The sequence below is a fragment of the Lepisosteus platostomus genome, chromosome 3, assembly GCF_059453375.1.
Source record: "Lepisosteus platostomus isolate fLepPlt1 chromosome 3, fLepPlt1.hap1, whole genome shotgun sequence".
In the NCBI taxonomy this organism is placed as follows: Eukaryota; Metazoa; Chordata; class Actinopteri; order Semionotiformes; family Lepisosteidae; genus Lepisosteus; species Lepisosteus platostomus.
Window position 1 is genome coordinate 303,403 of NC_142613.1, and position 27,983 is coordinate 331,385.

Below are 27,983 nucleotides of genomic sequence, written 5' to 3' on the forward strand. Positions count from 1 at the left end.
TGCCTTGGTTCATGAAGTTCTGGGTAAGTGATTAAGTGTCAATCAACAGTCCAGGGACACAGCATAAAACAGCAGAAAATGGGAGAAACAAGAGAGAGGAAAGTGGAGGAAGGCAGAAGGCTAGAGGTCCTCGTCCAGATCACCCAGGAAGACCAGGCTCCAGTTACGTGTCTGAACCTCGTTAAGAGAGTTTGCTGCTCTGATTTCCTGTTTAAAGAATCCCTGTATGAAAACAGCTTCTCCTGGTTAGTTATTTATGCATTATTAGAACAGGGAGATAGGTTGCAATTCATCTGGGTTTACAGAGAAGTAGATTAACTGCAGGTCATGTTCTGTTTAGTTTAGAAGGAAGGTTTCTCTCTCTTGTTGGTCTGTGTTGGTGTTACAGAGGGTCTGAATACTTGGCAGCAGTCTGGGGCTTTCTGGTTGGTCAGGACATAGACCTCTGGGATGCCTTCAGCTAAGAGCCAAACGCACCAACCACATTGTGCTGCAGATACAACACAGGAATAGTATCTTTAAATCAAACCTTTTTAATAATTCTTTTTTCAGAAACGGCAGAAATTCAAAATCTAAGAGAAAAATGTGATTCTGATTTCCACATAACCATATTATTACTGTATAGTGCTCATGAGAGCAAATACTGTACATTTCTTCCGTGATCTTCCTAATGCCTGTGATGAGGAAGCTGGTTTTCATCTCAAAGGTTGTGGAGATCTTTGAGGGTCCATCCTTAGTAGTGCCACTAATCGAGCATGTACTGTATGTGCAATACTCTTTCACAAAAGTTGGAAACAGTATTATTTTTTAGGTAGCGACATGCCTTCATTAGTTAGCAACTTTAATACAGGTCTGTTATCAAGGTTATTCTAGTTGTTACCCAAATTAAATTCCATTCCAGGCACTGCTGATCTAAACTTCATACTGTCTGTACATCCTGTTTTACCACATTCTGGGCATCTGGCTTGAGCATCATGTCCTTCTTCACAAACAACTGTGATGAAAGCAGTATGTTATTGTAACAGCAGAATACCTTGCCTTCGTGTGCCATAAAGTGCCACGTTAACTGAGGTCACCTATATCTGTTTTGCTTAGACAACGTTAAGAGCCTTGTTTATGATTGCAGTGAACCTGACTGAGCAGTGTGGAGGTAACAGCTTATACAAGGATCCAGAGAGATCAGAAATTCTCCGCCCTTGGCTCAGTGAGATATTAGAGAGTTAGCTTGTTCTGTGCATAGTCTGTCGTGCTTAGTTGTTTTTAAAGGAGTAGAACAACGGCTTGTTACAGTTTTTTAAAAATATTTCTTTCTGCCGCAGACATCTGCTATTGTCCATAGCGATCAAACAAGAACTAAATGCTGAGGCCCCTGTCTATAAACCCACTTTCACTACCAGCCAATGGGACAAGATGATGAACTCGGATGTCTCACTGTGAAAATAGCCTCCCCTTTACAGAAGAAGGTCCTGGATTTGCTCACATTCTACTTGTGCCCTGCCCAGCACCAGCCTGAGAGAAGTTCTCGTAATCGGGCTGGCTGTCACTGTCTCCTGCCCCAGGCCGGGACGGGTCGAAGGTCTCAGTGTTGATGTAATCAGCGTCGCTGTCGTTCTCAACAGCACACTCCATGTTGACGTAGCTGGCGCTGTCGTACTCGGCCGTCTGGTTCTCGTAGTCTGGCCCAGTCCCGCAGGAGTCCGGGTCGTCTTGCCTCTGGCTGGCACTCGCTGTCATCTTGGCTGTGGAAGGACAGGCACAGTGATGAAGGCCGCAGAGAGAGAGGGCAGGGGGCAACGTGATGCAGAATGAAACCTGTGGAATTCTGACCCGTTTATGTTGATCCCACATGGGGGATCACGCACTGGGATCATATCCAATAAAATACTGATCAAATTCTAATTTACTGCAGCTCTGCTTCATCCTCATGCTACCGGGACAAGCCAATCAGTTACAACAGAGAAAGCAGAAGTGAGGAGAGAACAACTGCATCTCAAGCTCAATCCCCTAACCTAACCCAGATAAGTAATCAGCTGTTCTGAATGATTACCAGGGGTATAGAACAGACAGACTTCCATTAAATTGTAGAGGATGTACTGTAATGAACTACAGTAGTAATGATGCAGTAGCATCTGATATGTCTTCTAAATGTGGGCTCAGATGGGGCCCTGTAAGAGCCCTTTTCATGATCACTGTCACAGTGCGGCTCTACAGGTGCTCACGCCCCACCTTCGGGCCCCCCCTGTACAGCCTGCTTCCCACCTGGCTCGCTCCTGCGGCTCTCCCTGGTCTTCTTCCTTTTACAGGATATGAAGATGATGATGCACAGGATGATGAGTAACACAGCACCCCCTGCTGTTGACACAACAGTGATGAGAGGAACTGACTCTGCAATCAAACCACACAGAAACCCATCACTGTTTTGTTGATCCTCACCCACCTAAAATAATTCCTTCTAGAGTGTCTATACTGTTCCTGAGCACTGCTCTGTCATTATATCACAGTTCACTGAACACGGCAGAACACTGTCCTGTAATTGTGTCACAATCCACTGAACACAGCAGAACACTGCCCTGTAATTATATCACAGTCCACTGAACACATCAGAACACTGCAAACTGTTGACGTATAACAGTTTTTAGTGTTTATAGTCTGGTGTGATCTGGCCTGAACTGAGCAGATGTTGCCAGTTTCTCCATTAAGTAATCTCTAGCCAAAAGAACACAAAATAAACACACACTTGTGAAGCAAAATGATCACATTATCAACATCAGTGGGAGACTAGTTACAGATTTAGAATAAGAGGAAACAGAAACAGCTGTTCAGAGGAGAGACCAAAAGGTCTCTGTATTCCTTAGTTCTGGATCTGCTTCACAGATATTTCATGCGATAATCTAGATTTGACATAATTGTCCTTCCTATGTCAAGTTACAATAAATACTTTCAATTGCACATATTGTCATTACATTAACATATCCTGAAGTAGAGTTTTTAAGTATAGACATTATTACAATGACAGCAGTTGTTTCAGGAACATCAGGCAGTGCTTGTGAAGACCTTCCTCAAGACGCTACACAGCAGTGCAGCGACTGCCACAGGACCCCCCGGGGAACCTGTGATCCCCTCAGATCGTTTCCTTACCTTTTATCATCACACTGAACGGGCTGCTTGATTCGTTAAAGGTGCGATTAATGCTAACAACCTCGTAGAGGCAGCTGTAGCTCCCCTGGTCTGAGAGACGCGTAGCAAGACGGGGGAAGATGGCCGTGTGGTTGACAGCTGGCTGAGATGTGGTCCTGGTTCCGTCGGGCAGAACGAGGCGGAAGGTGCCGTTTGTGAGCTGGGGCACCGCGGAGCAGCTGATGGAAAAGTTCTGCCCCCAGGTCACCCTTCCCACAGGACCGCTGATGGAGATGTTGGGCCTCTGTAGCTCCGCTGGGAGAGAGAGCACAAATCCACATGCGGTATGTCCACAAGCCCCTGGAAAACCTCTCGGCAGGCCAGACACATGATCAATGATTGCAGTGTCCTACAGTATCACACAGGACATGATCAATAACTGCAGTGTCCTACAGTATCACACAGTGTCACACAGGATGTGATCAATGACTGCAGTTCCATACAGTATCACACAGTGTCATACAAGACGTGATCAATGACTGCAGTGTCCTACAGTATCACACAGTGTCATACAGGACGTGATCAATGACTGCAGTGTCCTACAGTATCACACAGTGTCATACAGGACGTGATCAATGACTGCAGTGTCCTACAGTATCACACAGTGTCATACAGGACGTGATCAATGACTGCATTGTCCTACAGTATCACACAGTGTCACACAGGACGTGATCAATGACTGCAGTGTCCTACAGTATCACACAGTGTCACACAGGACGTGATCAATGACTGCAGTTCCATACAGTATCACACAGTGTCATACAAGACGTGATCAATGACTGCAGTGTCCTACAGTATCACACAGTGTCATACAGGACGTGATTAATGACTGCAGTGTCCTACAGTATCACACAGTGTCATACAGGACGTGATCGATGACTGCAGTGTCCTACAGTATCACACAGTGTCATACAAGACGTGATCGATGACTGCAGTGTCCTACAGTATCACACAGTGTCACACAGGACGTGATCAATGACTGCATTGTCCTACAGTATCACACAGTGTCACACAGGACGTGATCAATGACTGCAGTGTCCTACAGTATCACACAGTGTCATACAGGACGTGATCAATGACTGCAGTGTCCTACAGTATCACACAGTGTCATACAGGACGTGATCGATGACTGCAGTGTCCTACAGTATCACACAGTGTCATACAAGACGTGATCAATGACTGCAGTGCCCTACAGTATCACACAGTGTCACACAGGACGTGATCAATGACTGCAGTGTCCTACAGTATCACACAGTGTCATACAAGATGTGATCAATGACTGTAGTGTACTACAGTATCACACAATGTCAAAGCTTGTCTCATTACTCTTCTTAACCATGTAGTTCCACAGGTGGCCAATTCATTGCTCCTCAGTCACTATTGGAAAAACTCAGCATTCTGCATTTTAGCTTCTGAGTGAAGGCTGTGTTTTAACCTGACAAGGAAATATATATCTTTATTTCCAGTAATTCTGCCTAAAATCACTTCAAAATAGCCATGTAGATAACACATTTTTATTTTAAAAAAAGAGTAGGTAAGAATTAAGAAATTACTCTACCCTGGACTGTAGGTACTTTCCAAATGTCACAGAGATCACCTGTGTGAAAATGAAACAAAATGTAATTTATTCATTTTAAAGCGTCTGGGAAACAAACACACAGTGAATACAGCTCTTACCAGTTCAGTTAGCACTCAGTACAATCTGTGTTTTCAGGACACATGGCAAAGTGGGCCTGCTTCAGTCTGTCTCAACCTAAATTCTTCTACACTGTCTGCAACACTATGCCAACCCTCTTCATATGATGTATTGTCTACTGCATGCATGCTGTGAAGCTTTGTACCATTGTGCATTGCACAATCTGTTTTAAAACCACTCTGATTTCTCTAATTCTGAACCTACTTTGGATAAACTTCCTACCCCTTAAAACTCGCTCAGTTTCCTCTCCATGGTTCACACCTGAACTTCTCTTTGAAACTAACCGCATGGCATCTGGAGCACTTAAGCAAAACATCTGGCCCAGTGGTTCACACTCAGGCTTCTAATGAACACCTGCAGGTCTACACAGCTGCTCTGACTTCTGCCAGATCCTCCTGTATATCAGATACAATCAGCTCTGGACTAGGAAATCATACAGTGCTCTTCTCTGTTGTTAAAAAGCTCACTACAACTCTGCTTTCTTCTACTTCTGACCTCTAAAGTTTTTGCAATTCTTTCAGTCAAAGATTGATGCTATAGATCTATAATTACCTGAATCAAGCCTCAACTTTGTACAGAATTTGGACAACTGTTTGAGCCCTGGCTATTCCATTGAATTTCCCTCTGTACCAGAATTTTCTGAATTTAGTTTAGTTAATTGAGGTCAACTTGCAAAACCTACTAACAGCTGCAAAAAAAACATTTGTTGCTTAAATCCCATCCCTACCTCTTTACTGAAAGAGTGCCTCCCTGACATCTGCCCTTAAACTGTCAACATCATCAACAGCAGGACTGTATCAATCACTCCTATATTAAAGAAACTTGGTTTGGATTCTGAAATAATTATGAACTATAGACCATTTTCTATTGACCATATCTATCTAATATCTTAGAAAGTGTGACTGCACATCAACTACAGTCTCAGATGATAGTTAATGATCTGTTTGAACCATTCCAGTTCAGTTTTACTCTAATTGTAGCACTGAGACTACTCTTGTCAGGGTTGTGAATTATTTAGTTTTTACACTTTACTCTGTGCATATAAGTATTCTTTTGGTCCCTGATCTTAGCAAGGCTTCTATACAGTAAATTGTTCAATTTTTCTCAAATGCTTGCAAACATTCTTGTCTATTGTCGGTATTGTCTTTAACTGCTTCTGCTCTTATCTGATTGACAGGCAACATTTTGTCTCCCTTGGTCCTCATAAATCCCCCATGGCCCAGTTAATCACGGTGTGCTTCAGGGTTCAGTCTTGGGCCCTTTGCTTTGTATTTTTATATGGTTTCTCTTAGCAAGCAAGCATGGTCTTCAGCTTCACTTGTATGTACTGTAGATGATACTCTGCATAGATTTATGTTAAAACTTCTCCCCTCACTGGTCTCCCCCCTCCATCACTTATCTCTTGTTTGCGTGACATCAAACTCTGGCTGACATCAAATTCCCTGAAGCTACCGTACATTGTGACAGAACAGAACTTTTACTGGTGGATAGAAAATGTCAGCTGAAAAAGCTCAGGAGCTGCACAGGAATCTTCACAGCTTCCCTATTCATATGTCAGCCATAGTCAGAAATCCTATCTTTTTGAGTCTCGAAAAATGCGTGAAAAATTTGGAAAATATCTTTTTTTCACTTTAGAAATATGGCCCGGGATTGGCAGGATGTTCAGTCTGTTGTTACACACTGTCTACCTGTACACTTAGCAATTCTATTATAGTGCAAAGATATATTTCTGCCTCCGTAATGTACCCTGACAATCCATTCCAATACTAAAGGAGAGTTTTCTAGATAACAAAAATCCAGTTTCATAAGAAGTAAGAAAGTTTGAAAATGTGAGGAGACCGTTCAGCCCATTTAGCTCATGTGATTGTAAATAGAAAAACGCTCAGTGATCTCGTCCAGCTGTTTCAGAGAAGCCAGGGCACTTCGATGATGTCATGGGAGCCGGGTCAGACTCCCACAAAGTGTGTAATAAGACCGTATGGGAGAGTCTGGAGAAGGACATCAGGGCAAGACACAGCAGGGTCAGGACGGGCTGACAGACAGGGGGCAGTGAACGCAGTGATCTGGTGCTAGGGGGGGAAACGCCAAGGCAACCAAATCCAGGGAAGTCCCATAGAGGTAGTCAGGGCACACTCCGTTATCCAGGAGCCGGGAGATCCATCCGAGACGAGGACGATTACAATCCCCGGGAAGGGCAACCAAGACCAGGAACACTGAGAGATAAATGCATGACAGGACCAGGTGCTCCGAGCCCCGGGCTCAGAGGTCAGGACGTCTGGGATGAAGGCCTGTGCCCTTGGGCTTCCTCCAAGCCTGGTGGCAGGCGGGCCTTCAGATGTCCATCTTCCAAAGCTGAGCCACGAACTGCGGAGACGCTGGGCTTTTAAACCCGAAATACAAACAAGACACACCGGGAAATAATAGAACCTAATAACAGAAAAGGGTAGGAGCGCCCTCTAGAGGAGGGATGTGGAACGTGACAGACAATAAGGACAGGTAGCTTGTTCTAGTCTCCCACTGCCCTGTCCCCTCTGAGTGATAATAATAATCATTTAGCAATAGCTATAGCAATAATAATAAAATACCAATAGCTTCTGAAAGTGTTTCACGGTAAGAAAATAAATAAAAATTATGAGTAGAAGAGATAGTGTTACTACAATTAAAAATAAGAGTTTCCTATTAACAAAAGCCTTTCTGAAGAATAAGGTTTTGAGTCTGGATTTGAAGGAGCTGGGGGAAGGTGACTCTCTGATATCCAGAGTTTAGGGGCGCAGCAGGAGGAGGCCCTGTCACCCACAGTGTGTAGATGGGTTTGGGGAACAGGGAACAGAGAGTCAGATGAGCGAAGTGTCACGATCGCTAACCCCTCCTCTTAAGGGAGCTCCAGCTCTTCCTCGTTCCCTCCCATTGTTTGCACCTGATCCCTATTCCCGTTCCCCCTTAAAAGCCAGGCGCTGACGCTCATCCGGGCTCTGCATCTGATTTCCATATCGTGCGAGTTCGGGATCTGGAAGCGCCTGGTCCCGTTAAGGTTTTAACCTCTGTTCCCGTTCCTGTTCCCCGTCCGCCGGTTCCGACCCGGCCTTCGTGGTTTTTAATTCCTTCTTCTGATGGATCTTCTGGTTTTGGACTTACCCTTGTGTTTTGGATATTCCCAAAGGACTACTCTCTCGGATTGTTCGCCTCGGCCACACCTCCCCCGTACACCAGCGCACCTTGGACACGCCCCCTTGTCTTCAGCCCCGTTTTCCTGCATGACGTTTCCCCAGTGTTTCCCCACTCCGTCGGATTGTGTCGTCCGCATAGGGTCCGGAAAGAACTGTTCGTTACACGAAGGTTGAGAGGTGGAGAGTATGACGATAGCAACTCAGACAGGGACTGAGGTGCCAAGCCATGCAGAGCCTTATAGGTGAGCAGGAGGATTTTGAAGTCGACACGAAACCTGACAAGAGCCAGTGCAGGGACCCCAGGGCTGGAGGAATGTGTACTTACATGCAGCCAGATCACGATTCACTGTCCATTTTATTGTTGACGATGTCGGTGTCTTTGAGGATTTCTAAAATTTGAATCGGATATCTTGTAACCTTTCTGTGCAAGACTTAAAAGATTCCGTTTTTTTAAATCCGCCAGAGAAGTACATTTCTTTAAGTCCAAGGGTGTGTCTGGGGGCTTTTGATTGATTCCAGAGACGCAATATATTTTTTTGTATCATTGTGACTACCTGAATTAAATTATATTTTACTAGTGCAAAGTACAGTTTTGGCACAACATCCTCTGATTTAAATATCTCATTTTTATCTTAGGAAAATCTAAACCGAAACTTAACTGTGACCATTACAACTGTTGCTTTAGTCAAAGAACAAGACCTAACTTTCTCCATCCACAGGATCTTACAGATGATCCTTTAGTTTAGTCCTACTTACCAAATCCAAACAGAAAGATCCTAGAAAAGATTTAGCTCAAGTAGGGAGCTGCGTCAGTATGTGTAGGCTGCAAAGGAACAAGTAAAAGGTTTATTCCATGCTGAAAAGAGAAGAAAGAAAACACAACGTTTCGGCTGTGGAGTCTTTTTCGGTGTTTCTTTCATTGAGCCTTCACACCGAAGAAGACTCCACAGTCGAAACATTGTTTCCTTTCTTCTCTCTTCAGCATGGAATAAACCTGTTACTTGTTTCTAGAGAAGATGTTTGCATTTTTACGGTGTTCTCTCAATGTAAAAAATCCCAGCCAGATAACAGTTTCCAATCGCACTGTAGAAACAGAAATAGATCTTTCAAGAGCTCGCATACGATTTCCCTTCAGAAGCTCCATGCTACAAGAACAGGCTTTTATAGTTTTGTAATCAATTCCAACTCTCTAAATGAGAAATTTCTTATCTTTGTATTCTTTCATTGAAAGCCAATAAAGAATTCTCTCTCCAAAAAGCAGAACAGGCAAAGACTTGTTTAACCACTAATCAAGAGGTTGTGGCTTTATATCTGAAAAAGTAGTTTCTCATGGAAGTGTGAGAACGCTAGCAAGATCATTAATGTCACAGCTAACTACTTCATCTTGCTATCCTATTCCAATGGATTTATTTCTGCCCAAGCACAGACTCCGATGTGTTATTCTCCATTGCGGGTCTCAGCTTGCAGACCTGTACTTGGCATTGTGCTGAGATCAATTCAAACACTGCCGTCGCTGAAGACTATCAGCAGGGGCACAGAAAAGTATTGCAGTTATAGCAGAGCATGACACGAACCACAGGAAACCATGATAAAGCACAATAAAGGCAGAAATATGAGGACAGGAAAACAGTGACATTACTGGCAAAAGTTCAGAAGTGTGAGGTAGGACCTCCCATTCCTCTCAACTCTACTTCCGAGTAGCTCAGATCCAAATGAACTCTTCTGAGAGATCCATGGGAGCTGAGGAATTCAGGTGCACACGGTTCCTTTAGGCCAACACACCTGTCATGGGAGATGTTTGACAACTAGACAGGCAAGGTCTGCATTTCTACCATCAGAAATATTCTTTCTGTGCTAAAACATACTGTACATTCTTTCCAAAAATGTCCTTTGTCCTGTCACAGGAGACTGGCCATGTTAGGGAGAACAGTGATGCCTCTGTGCTCAGTTCTCCAGGGGTCTTTCTAAAACTGCAGTGATCTCTTATGAGACTGCTTGCACTCCTACAGAGTGACCCATGGGAGTGATGTCATCAGAGCTGCTCAGGCTTTTGCACCAGGACCACTGCCCTTCCTACTTAAGACCTGTGATCTACATCCTGGTGAAGTAAGTAAATGAGTCAAATGAATTGGATTAGCAACCATAGAAGCTTCAAAGATATTAATACAAAATCCAGGACTGGCATATCTTGGCAGATGACTTAAAGAAAAGGCTACATGCAGATATCTGAAACATAAACTAGAAATGTAATATCTGAACCTCTGAACTAGAAGAGGCTACCTATGAGAAAGATTTACTCTTAGACAATAATCAAGGCAGACATATTAAAATATATAGTTAAAACAGAATTCAAAATCAGGCATGTTAAACATCATGAACATGGCAAAAAATGCTCAAACCTTTTGTCTTTATGAACAGAGAAGACTGTAAGGGGATGGGATTTTAGTATTTACAATCCTCAAAGACATTGACAAACATCAATCCTATGAACATCTACAAAACCATCGGTGAAATATGAACCAGATGGCACAGGTTGAGGCTTCATGGAAGTGCATTTAAAACAGAGGACAAGAGGCTCTTCTTTATAGACTTGTGAAAAAATAAAGAATAAAGAGATGCAGAAAATGGGAAAAATAAAATAAGACAGGGAGAAACAGGAGTAAAATATATTAAAAGGAAGAGAACAAAAAGAAAGAACCAGCCGACATCGAAGAGACGCACAGCCAGCCTCACCGATCAGGAGCAGGACAGCAAACAGCATGGCTATACTTCCAGGGACAGGAAAGAGTCTTGTTCTGCCAGATAGCTTCACAACTCGACTAGCCTCTGCCGCTGCAGCACTGATGTGGTGATCAGAAATGACAGATGACAACAGGAGTCAGTAAGTCAAGTTCCTCTTTTTTAAGCTCAGAATGTTTCAGTCACGAGCAAATATAACCCCCTCCCCCCCCGTTTTTTCTCCTTGAGAAATAAGGGCTTTAGGAGGCAGAATACTGAGAAGAATATCAGACATTAGATAAAACACAAAAGGGAAGTTTCAGCTGTAAAATGGCTAAACACCAGGAAGGAAATTATATCTTCTGTTGAAGAAAAGAGAAATATTTCTATGTTTTGTAACTCCAACCAACCACAGAGAGGAGTTTCTGTTAGGAAAAGATTTTTTTTATTGGAAAAATAAAGAATGAAAAAAAAAAACAAATGTGGCACACTATACCACCTTGACACAAACCAATTTGTAGCATGTATATATTTGAAATGCGTGGAATATTGCAGTAATATATTTGCCTTCAGAGACAAGTGCACACTTTAGCGCAATGTACAGTGAATCAAGCTGAAACTCGAATTGCTTGAAGAGACCAATCTAGCCAGTGCATGAGGGAGCTGTGCAGGAGGGCTGGGGACAGTGGCTGCAGACTAAAGACTGCAGACTGGAGCTCTCTAGTGCTGGCTGTCCTCTGTGCGTTGACATGCACATCCTGTTATGTCTTCTCTTTGAATGACTCTGCTGTTACAAATAGCAGTGTGGCTAGATGTGGAAACACAAGAGGAACAGAGGAGATCACAGTCTTTTGCCACAAGAACCCCTGAAAGAGAGCAGAGGGAATCTGCCCAACCATGTTGCTGAGGCCAGTACACTGGCGCCTTTCAGGAAGTGGCTGGATGACATCCTTGGATCACTTACTGTAGCTGCTGTAGAGGGCCAAATGTTCTCCTCTTGTTTGTAAGCTCATAATTTATGTTTTAACTATCTCCATGAAAAAGCCTGCCATCGCCTACAATAATCATCATCTGAGATGTGTTTGGCCACTCTTGAATTTTAATTGTTTTGAATTTGAATTCTAAATCTGCTTCTGTAGTGTTCGCTAATCTTCCTAATTTGGTATCATCTGCAAACTTCACGAGTTAAATACCTGTACCAGAATCTAGATCACTGATCTTAAGTGGGAAGAGCAGTGGTCATAATACAGATCCTTGTGATACTCCACTAATTCTGTCACCCCAATCTGAGTTTTCACCCCTTATTAATATATGTTGTTCTCTATTTAATAATTGGTTCTGAGTCCAAACACGTGTATTTCCCTAAATACCTAGTGCCTGCAGATCGAGAATTGCTAATGACTTTATTAAAAGCCTTCAAAAAATCTAAGCACATCATAAACTGTATGCCCTGCATGTATCTGGTTCAGTGCTCATGACTAACGCTAACCCAGGGTTCCTCCCACCTTCACCTGAATCCTTGGTGTCAATGTTTTCAATCCCTTCACAATCCGAATGTCTGCAATGCCTTCCAGTCTCTGTCAATCCAGCACCGGAACAGAGGAGCACAGCTCCATTAAAGCCGCAAGGTCTGACGGACCCTGGGTATAAGGTACTGTACGCTGTTCTCCAGTCTGCCAAAAGTAAAAACTAGACTGAAGATATTGGCAGGATTGCTTCCATCACATGACACTTTCCTTCAATTTTTTATTTTTTAAAAAATTTTTAGTACAGCAAGAAGCAATATAAAAGCAAGAATCAATATCAGATTACATCCTCTTTTATGTATATTTTTCTTTATTCATTTTCTTGAAAAGTAACAAAAGCAATAAAAAGATAAATGTGATGTGGAACTTAGCAGAGTGATGCACATTACTGACTGTAGCCTGCTGCTTCTTTGTAATACTTGCAAAACAATGCATTAGATGTGAAATCACACTGAATGTTAGATGGTCTGTGAAACCACATGAAACATTAGAGGATATGTTCAGAGAGAGGCTGGGTGATAACGAGTGCTTGTGAAAGCTGCAGAGATTGTTGCTGTGTCAGAGGAGGTGCTCCCTCTTCTTACACTCTGTCTGCTTGGTCTGCTTGGCTGCTCCTAGCCCACACTATAACATGTGGGCTGATCGCGGCAGTTAATACTCTTCTTGCTCCGTGACTTCTTCATCTCCAAATTCCTGAAAGAGTCAAATAACAGACACTCACGCTAATGGAAACGTGTGCTCGAGGGCTACCCTCGCTGTGGAGCAACTCTGGAAACTCCTTGCCCAGCTGTGGTCGCCATTCCCCTGCCAGAGATGTGCTGCCGGCACAGAAGCTCTTACGCCTCCCAGCCCAACACTTGATAGATAAAGCTAGAAACATATATAGAACCCAGGGTAACAGCGTACAGAACGCAGCTGTGCAGCTTGTCCAACACTTCTGTGTTGCACTGTTCATCCCAAGTTCTCTGGCTTGACTTTGCAACACCAAAGGTTTCATAGTGTTGGTGCGAATCAAATGCAGATCCTTTACATGACTCAGAGAGGGCAGTGCTTCAGTGGGGCGGTTATCGCATTCTTTAAGCCGACTGAAAGCGAGTCTGAATGAAAACAGGAAGAGCGGCGCCCCAGGGGGACGTGAGCGTGACAGCACCACGCCTGACCTACCCTCTGTCTCTCGGCCACCTCGCTCCTCTCCTCGGCAGTCACCGCGTCCTTGTCCAGCCTCTCCAGCAGGGGGAGCCGCAGCAGGACGCTCATGCGGTAGTCCTCGCTCTCGGACAGGGGGTTCTCGGAGAGCACCAGCGCCCGCAGGCTGCCCGCCACTGGAGCCAGAGACAGCAGGGCTCGCGGAGAGAAGACCAGGTTTCCCCTGGGACAGACACAAGAGGGACGCCGAGACACTTCAATGCAGTCCGCCGCCTTCCACACCAGCATTGATGAACATGAATATATATATGCTTTCAGCTCTAGCAGTTGGAATTGATTTATTTAAAAGTATTTTGTGGGACTAATAAAACAGGAATATGATTAATTTGACTTTGAGTTCCAAACTTTTGATATAAAGGTTGTTTTTTTTTCCATCAAACAATCTGTCTTGCAAGCACTCCAAGGAGATCCCGAGCAGCGTTCAGGTATACTCATCACTGAGGTCCAGTGAGCTGGAGATAAGGCCCCACCTCATATTGAGATACTGCAGGGACTTCATTCCCTCGCTGCAGCCCTCCAGGGACTCAATGCGATTATCTCTCAGGTGCAGAGTGGTGAGTTTCTCCAGCCTCTCCAGCCCTTCAAGACGCTTGATCAGGTTCTGGGCCTGGGAAGGGAAGCAGAAGTCAATACAGACTGTGCTGTCACTGCTGCTCTTCTTCATAGTGCATTTTAGCACTGAGCTACATGATGAAGATTCTGAAGGCATTTTATTGAGTGTTATGGAATAACGTTGTGATAATAAAGTGATGTATTGCGTGTGAATTATGATGTCTTGCATGTAATCAGGAAATGTGAAAGCATGTTGCTAGAGCTGCCACCTATGGCCTGTCACTAGGTGGTGTCTGTGCTCTGCTGCGATGAGACACAGCTGCACTTCACTTCACATTCTCAGCAGAACAACCCGCAGTCACACCAGGTACAGTCTGCGCAGGTTGGGCAGGTAGATCCCGTCTGTGGTTTCCAGGCGATTCCCTCTGAGCTCCAGGGTTACCAGGTTCGCCAGGCGCCCATAGTCCAGGCCAGATATTGACTGAATCCCATTGCCTGGGAATGGAATAAATGAATGGAGACAGTCAGCCATTGCACTAGGCAAGTAGGCACTCATTCTTTGTTTTCCCTTTTTTTTCTGGAATATTATTGTTATATACCAATATAAGTATATGATCAAAAACAACATTTGAGAATTACACAAAATGCGTATTGTAGACAATGACACCAATAAGAGACTCCAGAAACACAATGGAAGTGATACAGATGCACCAATTAGCATTCTGGAGAAGCAGACCTGCACACTAAAATCTAAGGCTCATAACTTCCACCACTCTTCCTGTGCTCTGAAGACAGGCAGTGAAGAATGACACAGCCTGCTGCACCTGTCAAAGATCCCTCAGCCTGTTGCAAAGAGCCATGCGTGGGAGTTGGTTTAATATATATATATTTGTTTTGTTTAGTATATTTTATCTATACATACTTTGGGAAAGCGCAATAATGTCCAAAGTTCAATGATAAGAAAATGCAATGTTTTTCAGGTCATGATCCTAGAGTTCATAAAAATGTCAGTATGTCTAGAACAGAGGTTGTTGTCAATAGTGTGTAGTTTTTTTTGCTGTAGTTCTTGTGTGAGATGACCCTTTGTGAAGGTGCTCCGTCTGCCTATGAAACTGTGAGTCAGCAGCAATCACTGTTTCAGAAGTGCAGTGGCAAACAGCAGTCAGACTGACCAGTCAGGTTGAGGGTCTCCAAGGAGGGCCCTCCCAGCCCCTCCGTGTTTTTGATCCGATTGGACGCTAAGTTCAGCCACTGCAAGTACTCCAGCTGGCCCAGGGGCTGACCTTTGAACCCATCCAGCAGGTTTCCATCTGCTTTGAGCCACAGCAGATGAGAGAGGGAGGCCAGAGGGGAGAGGTCAGACAGGTAATTGGAGGAGATGTCCAGGAAACGCAGGTGGACAAAGCTGGACAATATGTTGAGGTCTGTTAAGCCCCTGGACAGATGAGAGAAATACAGAGGTCAACACCAAATCCTTAATGGTTATAACTGTTGCTGTCCACTTTCACTTCACACACTACATTTCCCATCACTCAGGGTGCTGAGATCTGTCTCTGAGGATATATAGTTGGGTTCCTGATATGACTTTTCCACATGTATTGGGTCTTGGAGAGTTGTTTTGAAGAAACGGTGACGTGTTTGTTGCACATGTGCGCAATCAGCCACAAAAAATGAGTTTTGGGGCCTGTGGTACAAAGGGATCCAGAAGCTTGAGTGGTCAAAGGCTGCTGAATGCTCACCGTTCCTTGAGTTCCAGCCGGACGAAGGCGTGTGCCAGTCCGTTGCCAGTGCGACACAGCAGGGACAGGCCTTCGGAGATCATTTCTGATGTCAGAGCGCAGCTTTCCAGCTGAGGGAGAGAGAACCAGCTCTGTTACAGCTCAGGCAGGTGTGGAGAGGCTCTGCAGATAAAAGACAGCTGCACGCATGCTATACCAGTGTCACAGCAAGCCGATGATTACTATGCTTAGAATTATGTGTTCAGAAACAATGTTATGATGAAGTCAGAACATAAGAAAGGTCACAAATAAGAGGAGGCTATTCGGCTCATCTGGCCAGTTCTGTAGTTAGTAACTTATTGATCCAAGGATCGCATTCAGACATTTCTTGAACTGATCAGCCATTTGTATCACAGCAGACAGATTCATGTATTTTTTACCCTTGTACTTGCTCTTTGCTCTTGTACTCTTGAATCTGGGTGTAAATGTTGAGGTTGATTCCTTGTAGCCTGAGGTTCCTGTCCCTGTTTCTAATTGATTCAGTAAATTCAAACTGCTCCAACACTGCACCAGTATGTTATTTCCACTCAGCTATGCCTCAGCTGTTGCTATCAAAACTTCTACCCAACATTTGCCTTGTGACAACAGCTACGATTTAGAAGTTTAGAAGACATAAAATGGCTCCAGCTCAGTTTGCTGACTCTCTGGACAAAGAATCTGGTATCAGTTGCAAGAGAGGAAATACAGCAGAAACACAGGCCGGCAGATTAACATCCACCAGTTAACTCAGCTCCTGCTGGGAAACAGCAGCAGACGTGCTGTCTGCTGGTCTCACTGGTGACTATAAACAGCAGAGCCAACACTGGCTCAAAGGTAGGCTGTAGGCCTGGGCTGTTGTCTGGAACACAAGGGATTGATGACAGTGGCTAGCTGTGCAGGAATGCAGCATTCAGATTCAGACAAATCAATAGCTTCACCTTTTCTTCCTTCTCAAGCAATGCCTCTTCCTCTCCTTGTCCTTCCCCTTCCTCTCTGCCACCCTCCTCTCCCTCCGAGTCCAAGATGGAAGCTGTGTTCCCAGGCTCCGCCACCTCCACTTTGTCCTCCACCCCTTCTTCCTCTCGGTCCGACATCACTTCCTGTCTCTGTGTCCACCTCAGCTGCACAAGGACCTTAAAAACAGATAGCGTTCATGGAACACATGTGACCAGCTCTTTCTTTCTAACAAGAAACCAGGACAGTGCAGCTATACACTGTACACTAGCTTATCAGACAGCTAATCTGTTTGCATTTCTGCATTTGTTGATGGACATTAAATTCGTATTTCAATCACAGGTAAATTTACCATCATAATAAAGATTTTCAGAGGAACAAGTAACAGGTTTATTCCATTCTGAAAAGAGAAGAAAGAAAACACAACGTTTCGGCCTTGGAGCCTTCTTCAGGTGTGAGGCAATACAATAAACTGTTATTGATTAGTTTAAAAGCCACAAAAAATATAATTAAACTCTAGATTTAGCCCTACGGCCACCTTGCTTTGTTCACTGATTAAGCCCAGTTGTATTTGAGTGGTCATCGGGCAGACTGAATGGTGTGGGCTCAGCATTCCTCAACAAGGGCCTGTTAGAGGGTTTCAGGTAACAGCTTTTTTAGTCTTACTTCATTCATTTTCTTTATTTGTGTCTCAGCTCCTTATATAAAGCTACTTGTGTGTTGTTTTTTTATTTTCTTCTTTCAAAACATAAAGACAGATCTGCTGTATGGACACACAGTAACATTGTAAGAAGCCGGCTTCACAGACTACAGATAGAGAAACCAAAGACGATTCGACAACTGAAATTAGTGTTTTTTTCTTTCTGCTTTTCAGAGTCAAATGAACTTCGTCTTGTTCGTCTGCAGCTCCGGTCGACACTGCTCCTCACTGGAAACCCTTCAGGTCGAAGACGCCACTTCCTCGCTCCCCACAAAGCCTTTAACCCACGAAGCACTTGTGTCTTAGTCGATTGCACACTGAGAATCAGGCGTCTTACATTGTTGTTGTGCGAGCTTGTTGCGCGCTCAGCAGTGCTGCTGTACAGCTCACATACTGTAGGCACAGTGAGATTCCCAGGAAAGAAAATAAAGTGAAGCTCAGAAGAGAAGAGCACAACCAAGCCTCGTTCGTCCCAGCTTTTCTAAATCATAATCATTCCCACCGGCACTCAAATACTGTATAAACAGTACATATCACACGCACACACACACTCTCCTCCACAGTGCTGCGCTGGGGCACTCCTCTCTCTGCCTGCGGGATAGCCCACAGCCAAGCGGGTTCAATCCACAATTACTCCATAAACATCCGCAAACCAGACTGATTCCTGGGTGTCATGAAGATTCCTCATGAAATAATCACAATGTGTTTTTCCTGATCCCACTCGGCTCTTGTCCCTGGCTCTCGCAGGTCCTGAGGGAGACCGGTCCTCCTCAGCCCAAGACAGAACACTAGGGGAGCGGGTACTGGCGGCTCAGCCCGGCCCAGTGCCCAGAGTCGACCCGGCTCGCATCCACTCCGGCAGCAACTAACGCGTTACTGTCGAAACGAAACGCAACTACTTGGAGAAATAATCAGTGCGAGTTTTTACGTTTGCAACACGCTCTGCCCGGACACCACCTCTGAATTCATCCGAGCTCAAGGGAAACCGCTGAGATTATTTTCTCACTTATTTACTGTCGTATTGACACATTGTAAGGAAAAGGAAAGATTTCCCTACCGTCCTGCTGCTGGGTAACACAGTTGACAGCTGTTGTCAAGGAGACCGCACCGGCGAGGAGGCGTGGCTTGGCGTGCCTGCTGCCCAATGATATGGGAGGAGACGCGGAGGGGTGGGGCTTATGAGTGAGAGTGAGCCAGCCGGGACTCACCTGAGCGCGATTACCTGAGCGCTCGCTCTTCACTCAACAAACCACGCAGTTTAGTTACACTGATTTTATTCTGGGTGGCGGGAGAGATATACAGTATATGATGTGTTTTTCGGTAAATCGTTAAAACCCCGGCTAAAAAGCTTTAAACCCTCTGCATTTTGAAAAGTAACTAACCAGTGATGTAATAAAATATATATTACAGTAATATATACAGGATGCCTACTCTATTCGGCAAGGGCTAACTGTGGGCGAGAGTGTCTAAATATAGAGAAAGGAGAGAGAGAGCTGGAAGAGATTAAAGGGGATTAACATTAATCGTCTAAATTCACACAAGTGAAAGACAAGAGATGACAGCACAAGTGTTATCCCGTGTAGAACCAACTGCAGATGTAGTGACATTCCCAATTTACACCAAGAGAGCTCTTGCCAACGGGATTCGTCTTCAGATTTTCGTATCTCTGCTATCTCCGGATAAGGTTAGTAGAGCCTAATTCTTTGTCGCAATATTTCAATTTAAAAAAAATACTGGTACTTTATTTCTTACTACAGTCTTTAATATTTCATTTGTTATTTCAGTCAAAACGACTCTATAGTTATTCTTTTACTAAATCATTAAATGCAATAAGAAGCAAACACTCCTACGTCTCACATAAATCAAGCCAGCTATTTTGAAAAGCGTTTTTAAAACAGCCTATAACATAACAAACAGAAGAAACGCAAAGCTTTTGCGACGGAGTGACCGGCGCCCCGGCCGGGTCTGCAGACTGTCCAGGAGACCGCCGCGGCGGTGAGAGTGACGCGCCGGATCTCCTCTCCTGAGCGGCTGCGGGAGGTTCAGTCCCGGACAGAGCGATTCGCCTGGAAGTGAGCTCGACCGGAGCGACTCGGTCTGTGGAAACCGGTCGTGGACCTCAGTCGGACGGGCCCCCTGCGCCCGAGTCGCCCGAAGAGCCGCGGCTGTCATGGAGGACTCGTGCCAGGCGCTGTGCCGCTCGCTGGCCACTCAGAGCGCCGTGCAGCAGGAGGGGCCGGACATCTCCCAGTCCGTTCTCTACAGCTCTCTCATGGGGCTGCTCCTGGTGGCTGATAACGAGGTAAGAAGCAGCCCTTGTAACTGTCAGATCCGGTGTTCAGTCAAGTGGTCATCTCCCAGGCTTCTCTCCCTGCCTGTGTGTCTATATGTCTCATGGAGAGCAAGCTGGGATATGTGAAAAGACGAATTCCTAATGCAAGAAATTGTATAGGGCTAATAAAATGATGTGTTATGATGTTATCTCCAGAAGTCAATCAGTGTGGTCAGCTCCGGTGCTCAGTCAGTGTTCTGGCCAGCTCTAGTGGTCAACTAGTATAGTCAGTCATGCTCTGATCTGGGCTCCCTGTTGAATCGGTGGTGGTTGCTCTCAAGCGCTTCACCAGCAGTCAGTCAGAGCCCAGTGGAAACAGCGGTACTACTCATCCCTGGGAGCTGGCACCTGACACACTGTCCCTGGAGCGTCCTTCCTGGTGCACGTGCCCGAGCACGCTCTGACACACACATGCACATCCCTCCCCTTGAGGTGCTAATGGGATGAGTCTCCATGACCTCTAGTTTGAGATCTATTGCGAGGTAATGAGATCAGGGCTCTAAAAAAAAAAGACTGTGGCTAAGGAAGAGTCTCTGATCTGTACCTCCACATCAGCCTGCAGCAGGAATCTGCATCCCAGCTTTCAGGCTCTCACAGGGGCCACTGGGTTTTGATCCAGTTAAGCTCAGAATGACTGAGGTCGTTTCTGTATCCGAGCTGCATCGGCTCATCCCGCTTCCCGTGGTGTTAAACACAGACCAGGAAACACATGAATCCTGGCCAGAACAGGACACTGGCCCACTGCAGGACAAACCCATACAGCCTGGCAGACTGGAGAAACTGGGGTAATGTACCTCTCTCATGGCATAACAGCAGTGTCTGCAGTGGGGACCCAAACCCACAACCAGCTCAGATACTCATCTATTACACTGTGATGAGGGGCAGTGGGTGTGGCAGTGGGAGGTGTGATGAGGGGCAGTGGGTGTGGAGGTGGTAACTGTGATTCATCTTCCTGTCTGTCTTCCTGCAGCAGGAAGCCAGTCTGACGCTGGGCAGCGGTCGTGTTGGAATCCACAATGTTGGGAATACAGTAGGTAGATCTCCTTGGTGGTTTTTCTGGGGTTTTCTGACCTGGGACCAGGTCTCAACAGACCAAATGTTGTTTTAGGCCCTGGTTGTCTAATTAGAGCTACTTTGTGTTACTCTATGAGGCACAGGTGCGTGATTCCATCTTTGTTCTTTTATTTACCTCATTCCTTCTGTTCTTCATTCCACCTGTCCCTCTGTCTCTCTTGCGCAAGTGTCAGGCCTTCACCACAGCTCTCTGTGTGTCTGCAGTGCTTCCTGAACGCCGTGCTGCAGTGCCTGTCCCACACGCTGCCCCTCAGGGATCACTGCCTGAGACAGCGGTACCTGCAGGACATGGGCACCCGCAAGCCCCCAGAGCTCATGAACGGTACTTTGACATCTGGCCCTGCTGTGACCAGCAGTATTCGAGCCAGGCGAAATTCACAAGATGCTACACTAGACGAGGGCTTTTTACATTATCATGAGAGATTATTGTTTACGTTTTCTGCCCCCCTGTGAGTCTGAAATGGGTGAAGTTGTTAGAAAACAGATAGGTAAATGGATCTCTTTCAGATTATGGTTATAATATATTAACATTTCACTGCAAAATGTAGTTCTATGCATAAATTCATAGTATTTTTATACTGAATCACTATTTAATATCATGAAGTGCTAGAGTTAGTCTTTCAAGAATGACAGACTTCATTTTTGAATGTTTGGAGAAACAATTCTTTTGAATGTGCCACCAGTAGCAGCTGCATCTGTGGAACAGAAATGTACGATAAAGCCTGTAGCAATGCACTTTGGGATATCACCACTGGTCTGATGTCACACGCTGGCGTGGATAGCAGAGTCACCATTGCTGTTATCCTGCTGATCTGCTCTCCCTGTCTGCTGCAGCTTTCTCACAAGTGCTCTCTGACCTCTGGAAACCAGAAGGGTCAACTGCAGTGCATCCTGGGAGATTCTACACCTTGTTCAGGGAGTCCGTGCCTAATTTTAATACCTACAGGTGAGCAGTGAGGAACATGTCACACACAGAGGTTCTCCATCACATGTGACTGACATTTCTTGTTTGGCTCACAGAGCCAAAGAGTTGGCTCAGCGCGACAATGAGGCACTGATTGTGTCAGACGCAGAGAGCGGAGGGGCCAGACGCTGGTGTAGGACTACACTGACTGCAGTAACACATCTACTGGTCTGAGAGTCTGAGTCTGTCCTCACCAACACTGACACAGTCCACCAAGTATCAGCACTAAACCACCACCCACAGGACAGACGTGGAAACTACCTGGAAGTGTGTTTTCACTGTCTTTACACAAAGGGCTATGGGAGTATAAAACAATCCAGACCTCTTATCTTCATGAAATGGTAGGATGAGATCCTTAGATGCTGACATCCAGACAAGTCTGTATTCACTCTTATGTTAGTTATACATTATAAGTGCCACACAAGCCCATTATGTGCTTGGAGAGACACACCGTTTAACACCATCCCCTGCCCTGCAAACACTGCCTGGCCAGGCTGCTCTCTTTCACGTCTGTAAGCAAACAGCATATGTTCTGTTGTAGACAGCAGGTGTCCCGTTGCTTTCCGAGACTCATAGCGCTGGGAATATGACAGTGGCCCCCTTCCTAGGAGCTGATCAGCGCACTGCACACCTAGGGAACACTGGACGACAAAACAGCACGTGGAAGATCACATTTTGTGAGTTTTATTAGGAGACAGCTGGACTGGGCTTTCCTGCACTGACATTAATCTGAGCATCTCGCTTGTTTCCGCGGCTGGCAGTCAGCAGGACGCCCAGGAGTTCCTTCGCTTCCTACTGGACCGACTCCACTCTGAGGTCAACCGTCACTCCCCGAGCAGTGCGCCCAGCCCTGCGCTCACAGAGAGCAAACACACGCAGCTCAGGTACTGTAAATACACAGTGGTAGTGCTGAGGCAAGATGAGCTGGCCTACAGACAGAGACAATTTAAAAAAGCATGAGAAACCCAAATCGTGATAACCTTTCACCCCACCCATCTCCTCCTCTCTCTCCTCTCCCTCTGCCAGAGTGGAGGACAGGGCAGCACACCTGTGGAACAGGTACCTGGAGAGAGACAACAGCAGGATTGTAGGTCAGTAAGTATCTTTGTTTCATTTGCTTTCATTTTTGTCTGCATCAAGAGCAGCAATGTTTTTGCAAGAATTGAGCAATAACTTGAGCCAGTATAAATGGATCAGAACCAGTTCCTATCTGTAGTGACTAAAACAATGGTGGAGCATAATACAAGCCAATAGGAGCCCTTCAAAAGCTACAGTTTTAGGGTGGCCAGATTTCACAAGAGCTGCAATCAAAACATGCTGCCGAAACACTGTCTACATTTCATTTGTCTACCTGCCCCTGTGTCCTCTCTGTCTGTGTGTCCACCCGCCCCTGTGTCCTCTCCCTCTGTGTGTCCACCTGCCCCTGTGTCCTCTCCGTCTGTGTGTCCACCTGCCCCTGTGTCCTCTCCGTCTGTGTGTCCACCTGCCCCTGTGTCCTCTCCGTCTGTGTGTCCACCTGACCCTGTGTCCTATCTGTCTGTGTCCACCTGCCCCTGTGTCCTCTCCCTCTTTGTGTCCACCTGCCCCTGTGTCCTATCTGTCTGTGTGTCCACTTGATCCTGTGTCCTATCTGTCTGTATGTCCACCTACCCCTGTGTCCTCTCCTTCTGTGTGTCCATCTGTCTCTCAGAGCTGTTCTCTGGCCAGTTGCGCAGCTCCTTGTGCTGCTCTGTGTGTGGTCACCAGTCTACCACCTTCGATGTCTTCTGTGACCTCTCGCTGCCCATTCCCAAGGTAAGACTGTCCACTTGTCTGCCTGCCTGCTGGCCTGTCTGTCTCTGTCCATCTCTGTATGATGGCATAGGGTCATTTTGTTAAACTTCTCTATGCTCTTTGTGTTACCCCTATGCTTGAATTTTTTGGGTGCTTCAGATGGAGCTGTTCAGATGAGATGAGACCCTCTCCTGTTGCGAGTTAGGGTCTCTGAGCTGGCGGAGAGCAGGTCCTGAGCCACTGTGTGCTGTTGTTGCAGAGGAGTGTTTCTGGGGGGATTGTGTCCCTGAAGGACTGCCTGGAGCTGTTCTCCCAGGAGGAGACCCTGGACTCTGAGAATGCCCCGGTACGTGTGGGATGGTGAGGTGGGAGACCGAGTCCCTGTGAACTTTCCCAGCTGCTTTTCCAAACCCCGTTTCTCTGCTCCTGTGCTGTCTGTCCTGCTGGAGTCAGCCCTTTCAACCTGGGCGGCTTTTAACGTGATATTGGCCAGCAGCAGAAGAGGAAGGCAACTGTTTCTGTCCATGCACTGCCAGAATTCTCAAGTCCAATTAGTCTTAGATCCAGGCAAATCTGCCCTTGAAAACGTCTGTATCTGTGAAAGTCATGAAGATGAACACATGCTGGACAGACTGGGCTCCTGTCCTGTCCTGGCTGTTCGAGCACTGTGAGATGTCAGCTGTGTGACAGGGCAGGCTGGGAGCTCACAGGTGTCTTCCAGTGTCTCGTTTGCACTTCAGGGCTGTTGTTCCTTTCCAGATGTGTGACAGATGTGGGAGATGCACTGAAAGCACAAAGAAGCTCAGCGTCCAGAGGTTTCCCAGGATCATCGTCCTGCGTATCCTTCCGGCAGAGCTGGGGTGGGGCTATCCTGGGGATAAGATCTGAGAACATAACTCAAGACATACAGTGTAGCAGAAACAACACTGCCATGTAAACAACTTGCTCCTTGAAACCAGAGTTTGGGTTAGCTGATATTTTTTGCAAAGTTCCAAAATATCTGTTGTGAGATTCTTTTTACCCAATATGCAATTTTACTGGAGAGGAGTTTGGAACAACTCTGAAAAGAGAGATTCTGTGAAAATCCTCAAAAAAGCTGGAGTATAAATATGTGTGTCAGGGGGAAGAGAGGATTTGATTATCAGAAAACTTAAATTATAGCACCTTACAAAAGTATTCACCTCCTTCCAATAATGTCCCATTTGGTTAAATTACAAATGATGTGGACACTTAAATCAAAACTTGAATGTTCACCGTGAATACTTTTATGAGTGAAAATATTAAATGTCAGTGGAAACTGAAAAGAAAAAACAAAATCTATAATATGTTGATTGCAGAAGTATTCATCCTCGTCTCCAAGAACCTTGTGTAAGACTCAGCCAGTCAGGTCTGCTCACCAGGATGGTGCACTTTTCACTCATTCCTCTCTGGAACCTCGAGCCTGGGGATCCACAACAGCCTTCAAGTCCTGCCACAGATTCTCTACTGGACCAAACGTCCGGACTTTGACTGTGACCCTCGGGCATCCTCACTTTCCCCTTGTTAAAACACTGCAGAATAGCTCTGGCCCATCGCTCTAGAGACTGACATTCCCAACCAGGTTCAGGTCTCTTCAGCTTTCTTCTAAAATTCACCTGTACTTTGTTCCAGTAATTTTCTTTGAGCACTTTGAGCACTGTAATCTTCACACAGTAAAATAAATGCAGAGCAATAACTGCTGTGCTATACTAATGAAAAGACAGGGCCGTGTCAGTCTGCAGAGACCAGGCCTTATCGGTTTGTAGACCTGGGCCATGACTGGAAAAAGCACAACAGCAGTGAACTTGAGCTCCTTCTATCTGGGCATCGAGTTAGACTACCTAGATTCATATAAAAGAGAAATAAGTTATCTTTTATTCCCACAGCTATTATTCTGCTTAATTAGGAGAATTAATTGTATCTTTTCCTAGATACATATTTTCTTTCTCATCGTACTGTAAATGTTAGTGGGGCCATGCTGTGTTAAATGTTTTGTGTTGTGTCTTTTACCTGCCTGCAAAGAAAATGTCCTGTCTGGGACAATAAGCGTAAGTAAAGTCTGGGTTTCTTCTGATAATGTCAGCGAAACAGACGGAGAGTCGAGTTCCAGTCCTTAACAGAGGCCCTGTGCCAGATCTCAAGCGCTTCGCTGCCTCACGGTTCTCCATCAGCAAGAGCACGGTGTCCGTCTCCTTCCCTCTGAGACATCTGGACCTGGGGCAGTATGGGGCACAGGGCACAGGTACTCCGCCTTCCGCGCCCAGTCGCGGCACATATTTCTCGCCCAGGTGAAGATGCCCAGGCTCCCCCAGGACTGGTCAAATCCCACAGACAGATATTCAGCACCAAACAGTGTTGTTTAGTACGTTAGTGACAGAACTCGGTCATTCCTGGCAGAACCACTCTCTCTCAGCCCTGTCCCTGTATCTTCCCGTCCCTCTGTGCTCCAGGACGCGTGCTGTACAATCTCTACGCTGTGTGCAACCACTCTGGGACTGTGAACATGGGCCACTACACCGCCTACTGTCTGGAGCAGGCAGGATGGTACTGTTACAATGACTCCAGGTCAGCCTCCAGCTCCCAGCTGCAAATACAGCTTTTTTACGTAGCAGGAGAAACCATGTCCCAGATGTAGGGTACTTGATGTCTGTTATACATTCATGGCATTTGTCTGACCATATTTTAGCTAGTTATTGAAAAATAAATGACATCAAATGTGCTTCATATACGGTAGTTGTTGGTGAGTAGTATGACATCATTGTGTATTACAAGACAAAACTGCTTGGAAAATTATATGAAAGAGGAAATTTGTGTCAGTGGTCTGGTGACATTTTGATAATCTTGTCATTTGAAGTATTTCACTGGTGCACAGTCACTGATTGCCTGTGATGGGCTGGACTCTGCGGTGTTTGCACAAGAAACGAGAGATATCACGATTGTACTGTTTTCCTGTGACTGTTCCTGTTTCGATCTCCATCATTTCGCCTCTCTGTCACTCTCCTCCCTCCCTCCTCATGTCTCCCTTTCAGAGTCAGTCCAGCCAGTGAGTCACAGCTCCAGTCCAACCAAGCCTACCTCCTCTTCTATGAGATGGACAGCTGTGACCGGAAACAGTGACCTGGCACTGTCGACTGTGCTGCCGAATGGCACCTCTCCACCAGCCGTGTGTCTACAGAGCCTGTAGAGTGAGAGAACACGACTTGGCCACGTGCCGGAATCCAAGGTGTGTGTCCCGGCTGTCCACAGAGCTCTTAGCCATTCCAGACTGCTGGAATAGCCCGGAAGGGTTTGCAGCTGAATGTGTCTGAGATTCCACTGGCACTGATCTACCGGGGTCTAACACTCAACAGCAGCTCTTCCAGAGGCTGTGGCCAAGCCAAGCGATAACCTGCAAAGCAAAGCAGATTCTGATGTCTGTTCCATCTCACTTCCTCTACAAAAGCAGAACCTCTCTCTCATGTCGGATGTGGAAAGTCTGGGTCACAGTAGATCGATACTAGCATGTGACATATTTCCCCTCTGGTGCTGTTAAGATTTGGGGCTCCTGATTCTTTGAGCCCATCATGAACTGGAGAAAAAGCTTACTGGTATCATGTAGTAACATGTGAACCTCAGCCGTGGAATCACCACCTTGTACTGGGCTTGAAATGTGTTACTGACAGGAAGATCATGCCATTAAAAGGCAAAGAAATTATCCCCATTTGGAACCAATAGTATCTGTTGTGTTTTTAATGTTTCTCAGCATATCACTGACCAAACAAATGAGAATACATTGAAACAAATTAACCAATACATCAGAAACACTGTGCTGCTTTCTTAGACCTTGCTTATGAATTATTGTACTTCATTTTCAGATGCTGAGACTCCTCCCTGTAACGTTTTATTATTTCCTTTATTAGAACAGATGCTCGGTGATATGACATCCTTGATTTCGGGCTCCAGAAGCTCTGCTTGTCAGGCAAAGGGCTCCTATTTGAAAGGTCAGGGTTAAGAGGTGTTTTATGTTTTGTTGTGTTATGATAACCTGAACACAGGAGCATGTCATGACGACCACTGGTTGCTGTCACTGAAATAGATTAGAGCTTCTAACAGTGAAAATAAATTATTTTTGAAAACTTCTTTCGTTGACTAAATTTGTGTAGCCTGTATAATATTTAATACTGATACAGTTCAAGAAAGGAACGACAGTCAGCTCTGTGTTCTTGCAGCCCCAGGGTTCTGGGTTCGATTCTGGCCTAGGGTGCCTGTGTGTGTGGAGTCTGCATGTTCTCCCTCTGTCTTCACCAGCTGTTCTGGTTTCCTCCCTCCTCCCCAGGCAGAGCTGGGGCCTGGTCAGGTCCCTGCTGCAGTGCTGACAGTCCCTGGGCCC

General features: G+C 45.6%; 3 protein-coding genes across 12 annotated transcripts; 1 reads left to right on the plus strand and 2 right to left on the minus strand.

Annotated features, from left to right (window-relative positions):
* Positions 1-517: 517 nt before the first annotated feature.
* Positions 518-10,921, minus strand: LOC148673891 (uncharacterized). Of its 2 annotated transcripts, none has more exons than XM_088623564.1 (5): positions 10,774-10,921; positions 4,736-4,774; positions 3,139-3,432; positions 2,260-2,385; positions 518-1,739 (listed from the first exon to the last, which is right to left on the minus strand). In XM_088623564.1, exons 1-5 carry the CDS (start codon positions 10,799-10,801, stop codon positions 1,477-1,479), a joined length of 750 nt encoding a protein of 249 aa, XP_088479690.1. In that variant the 5' UTR covers positions 10,802-10,921; the 3' UTR covers positions 518-1,476. The 2 variants fall into 2 exon arrangements, with proteins under 2 accessions (XP_088479690.1, XP_088479689.1); XM_088623563.1 differs by lacking the exon at positions 10,774-10,921 and adding an exon at positions 8,009-9,655.
* Positions 10,922-12,574: 1,653 nt separating this feature from the next.
* Positions 12,575-18,603, minus strand: lrrc23 (leucine rich repeat containing 23). 2 transcript variants are annotated; one of them, XM_088623561.1, is made up of 8 exons: positions 18,511-18,603; positions 16,738-16,932; positions 15,782-15,891; positions 15,215-15,477; positions 14,407-14,537; positions 13,961-14,097; positions 13,449-13,653; positions 12,575-12,977 (listed from the first exon to the last, which is right to left on the minus strand). In XM_088623561.1, exons 2-8 carry the CDS (start codon positions 16,891-16,893, stop codon positions 12,936-12,938), a joined length of 1,044 nt encoding a protein of 347 aa, XP_088479687.1. In that variant the 5' UTR covers positions 16,894-16,932; positions 18,511-18,603; the 3' UTR covers positions 12,575-12,935. The 2 variants fall into 2 exon arrangements, with proteins under 2 accessions (XP_088479687.1, XP_088479688.1); XM_088623562.1 differs by having other exon boundaries at positions 18,382-18,511.
* Positions 18,604-18,650: 47 nt separating this feature from the next.
* On the plus strand, positions 18,651-27,729 carry usp21 (ubiquitin specific peptidase 21). Of its 8 annotated transcripts, none has more exons than XM_088623559.1 (13): positions 18,651-19,137; positions 19,238-19,755; positions 20,756-20,815; positions 21,064-21,181; positions 21,694-21,805; positions 22,585-22,707; positions 22,850-22,914; positions 23,514-23,617; positions 23,856-23,942; positions 24,356-24,434; positions 25,749-25,856; positions 26,644-26,841; positions 27,519-27,729. In XM_088623559.1, the coding sequence occupies exons 2-12, from the start codon at positions 19,624-19,626 to the stop codon at positions 26,796-26,798; spliced, it is 1,143 nt and encodes a 380-aa protein (XP_088479685.1). In that variant the 5' UTR covers positions 18,651-19,137; positions 19,238-19,623; the 3' UTR covers positions 26,799-26,841; positions 27,519-27,729. The 8 variants fall into 8 exon arrangements, with proteins under 8 accessions (XP_088479685.1, XP_088479684.1, XP_088479678.1 ...); XM_088623552.1 differs by adding an exon at positions 26,065-26,179 and having other exon boundaries at positions 18,661-19,137; positions 26,644-27,729; XM_088623555.1 differs by adding an exon at positions 26,065-26,179 and having other exon boundaries at positions 18,661-19,137; positions 19,352-19,755; positions 26,644-27,729.
* Positions 27,730-27,983: the final 254 nt, after the last annotated feature.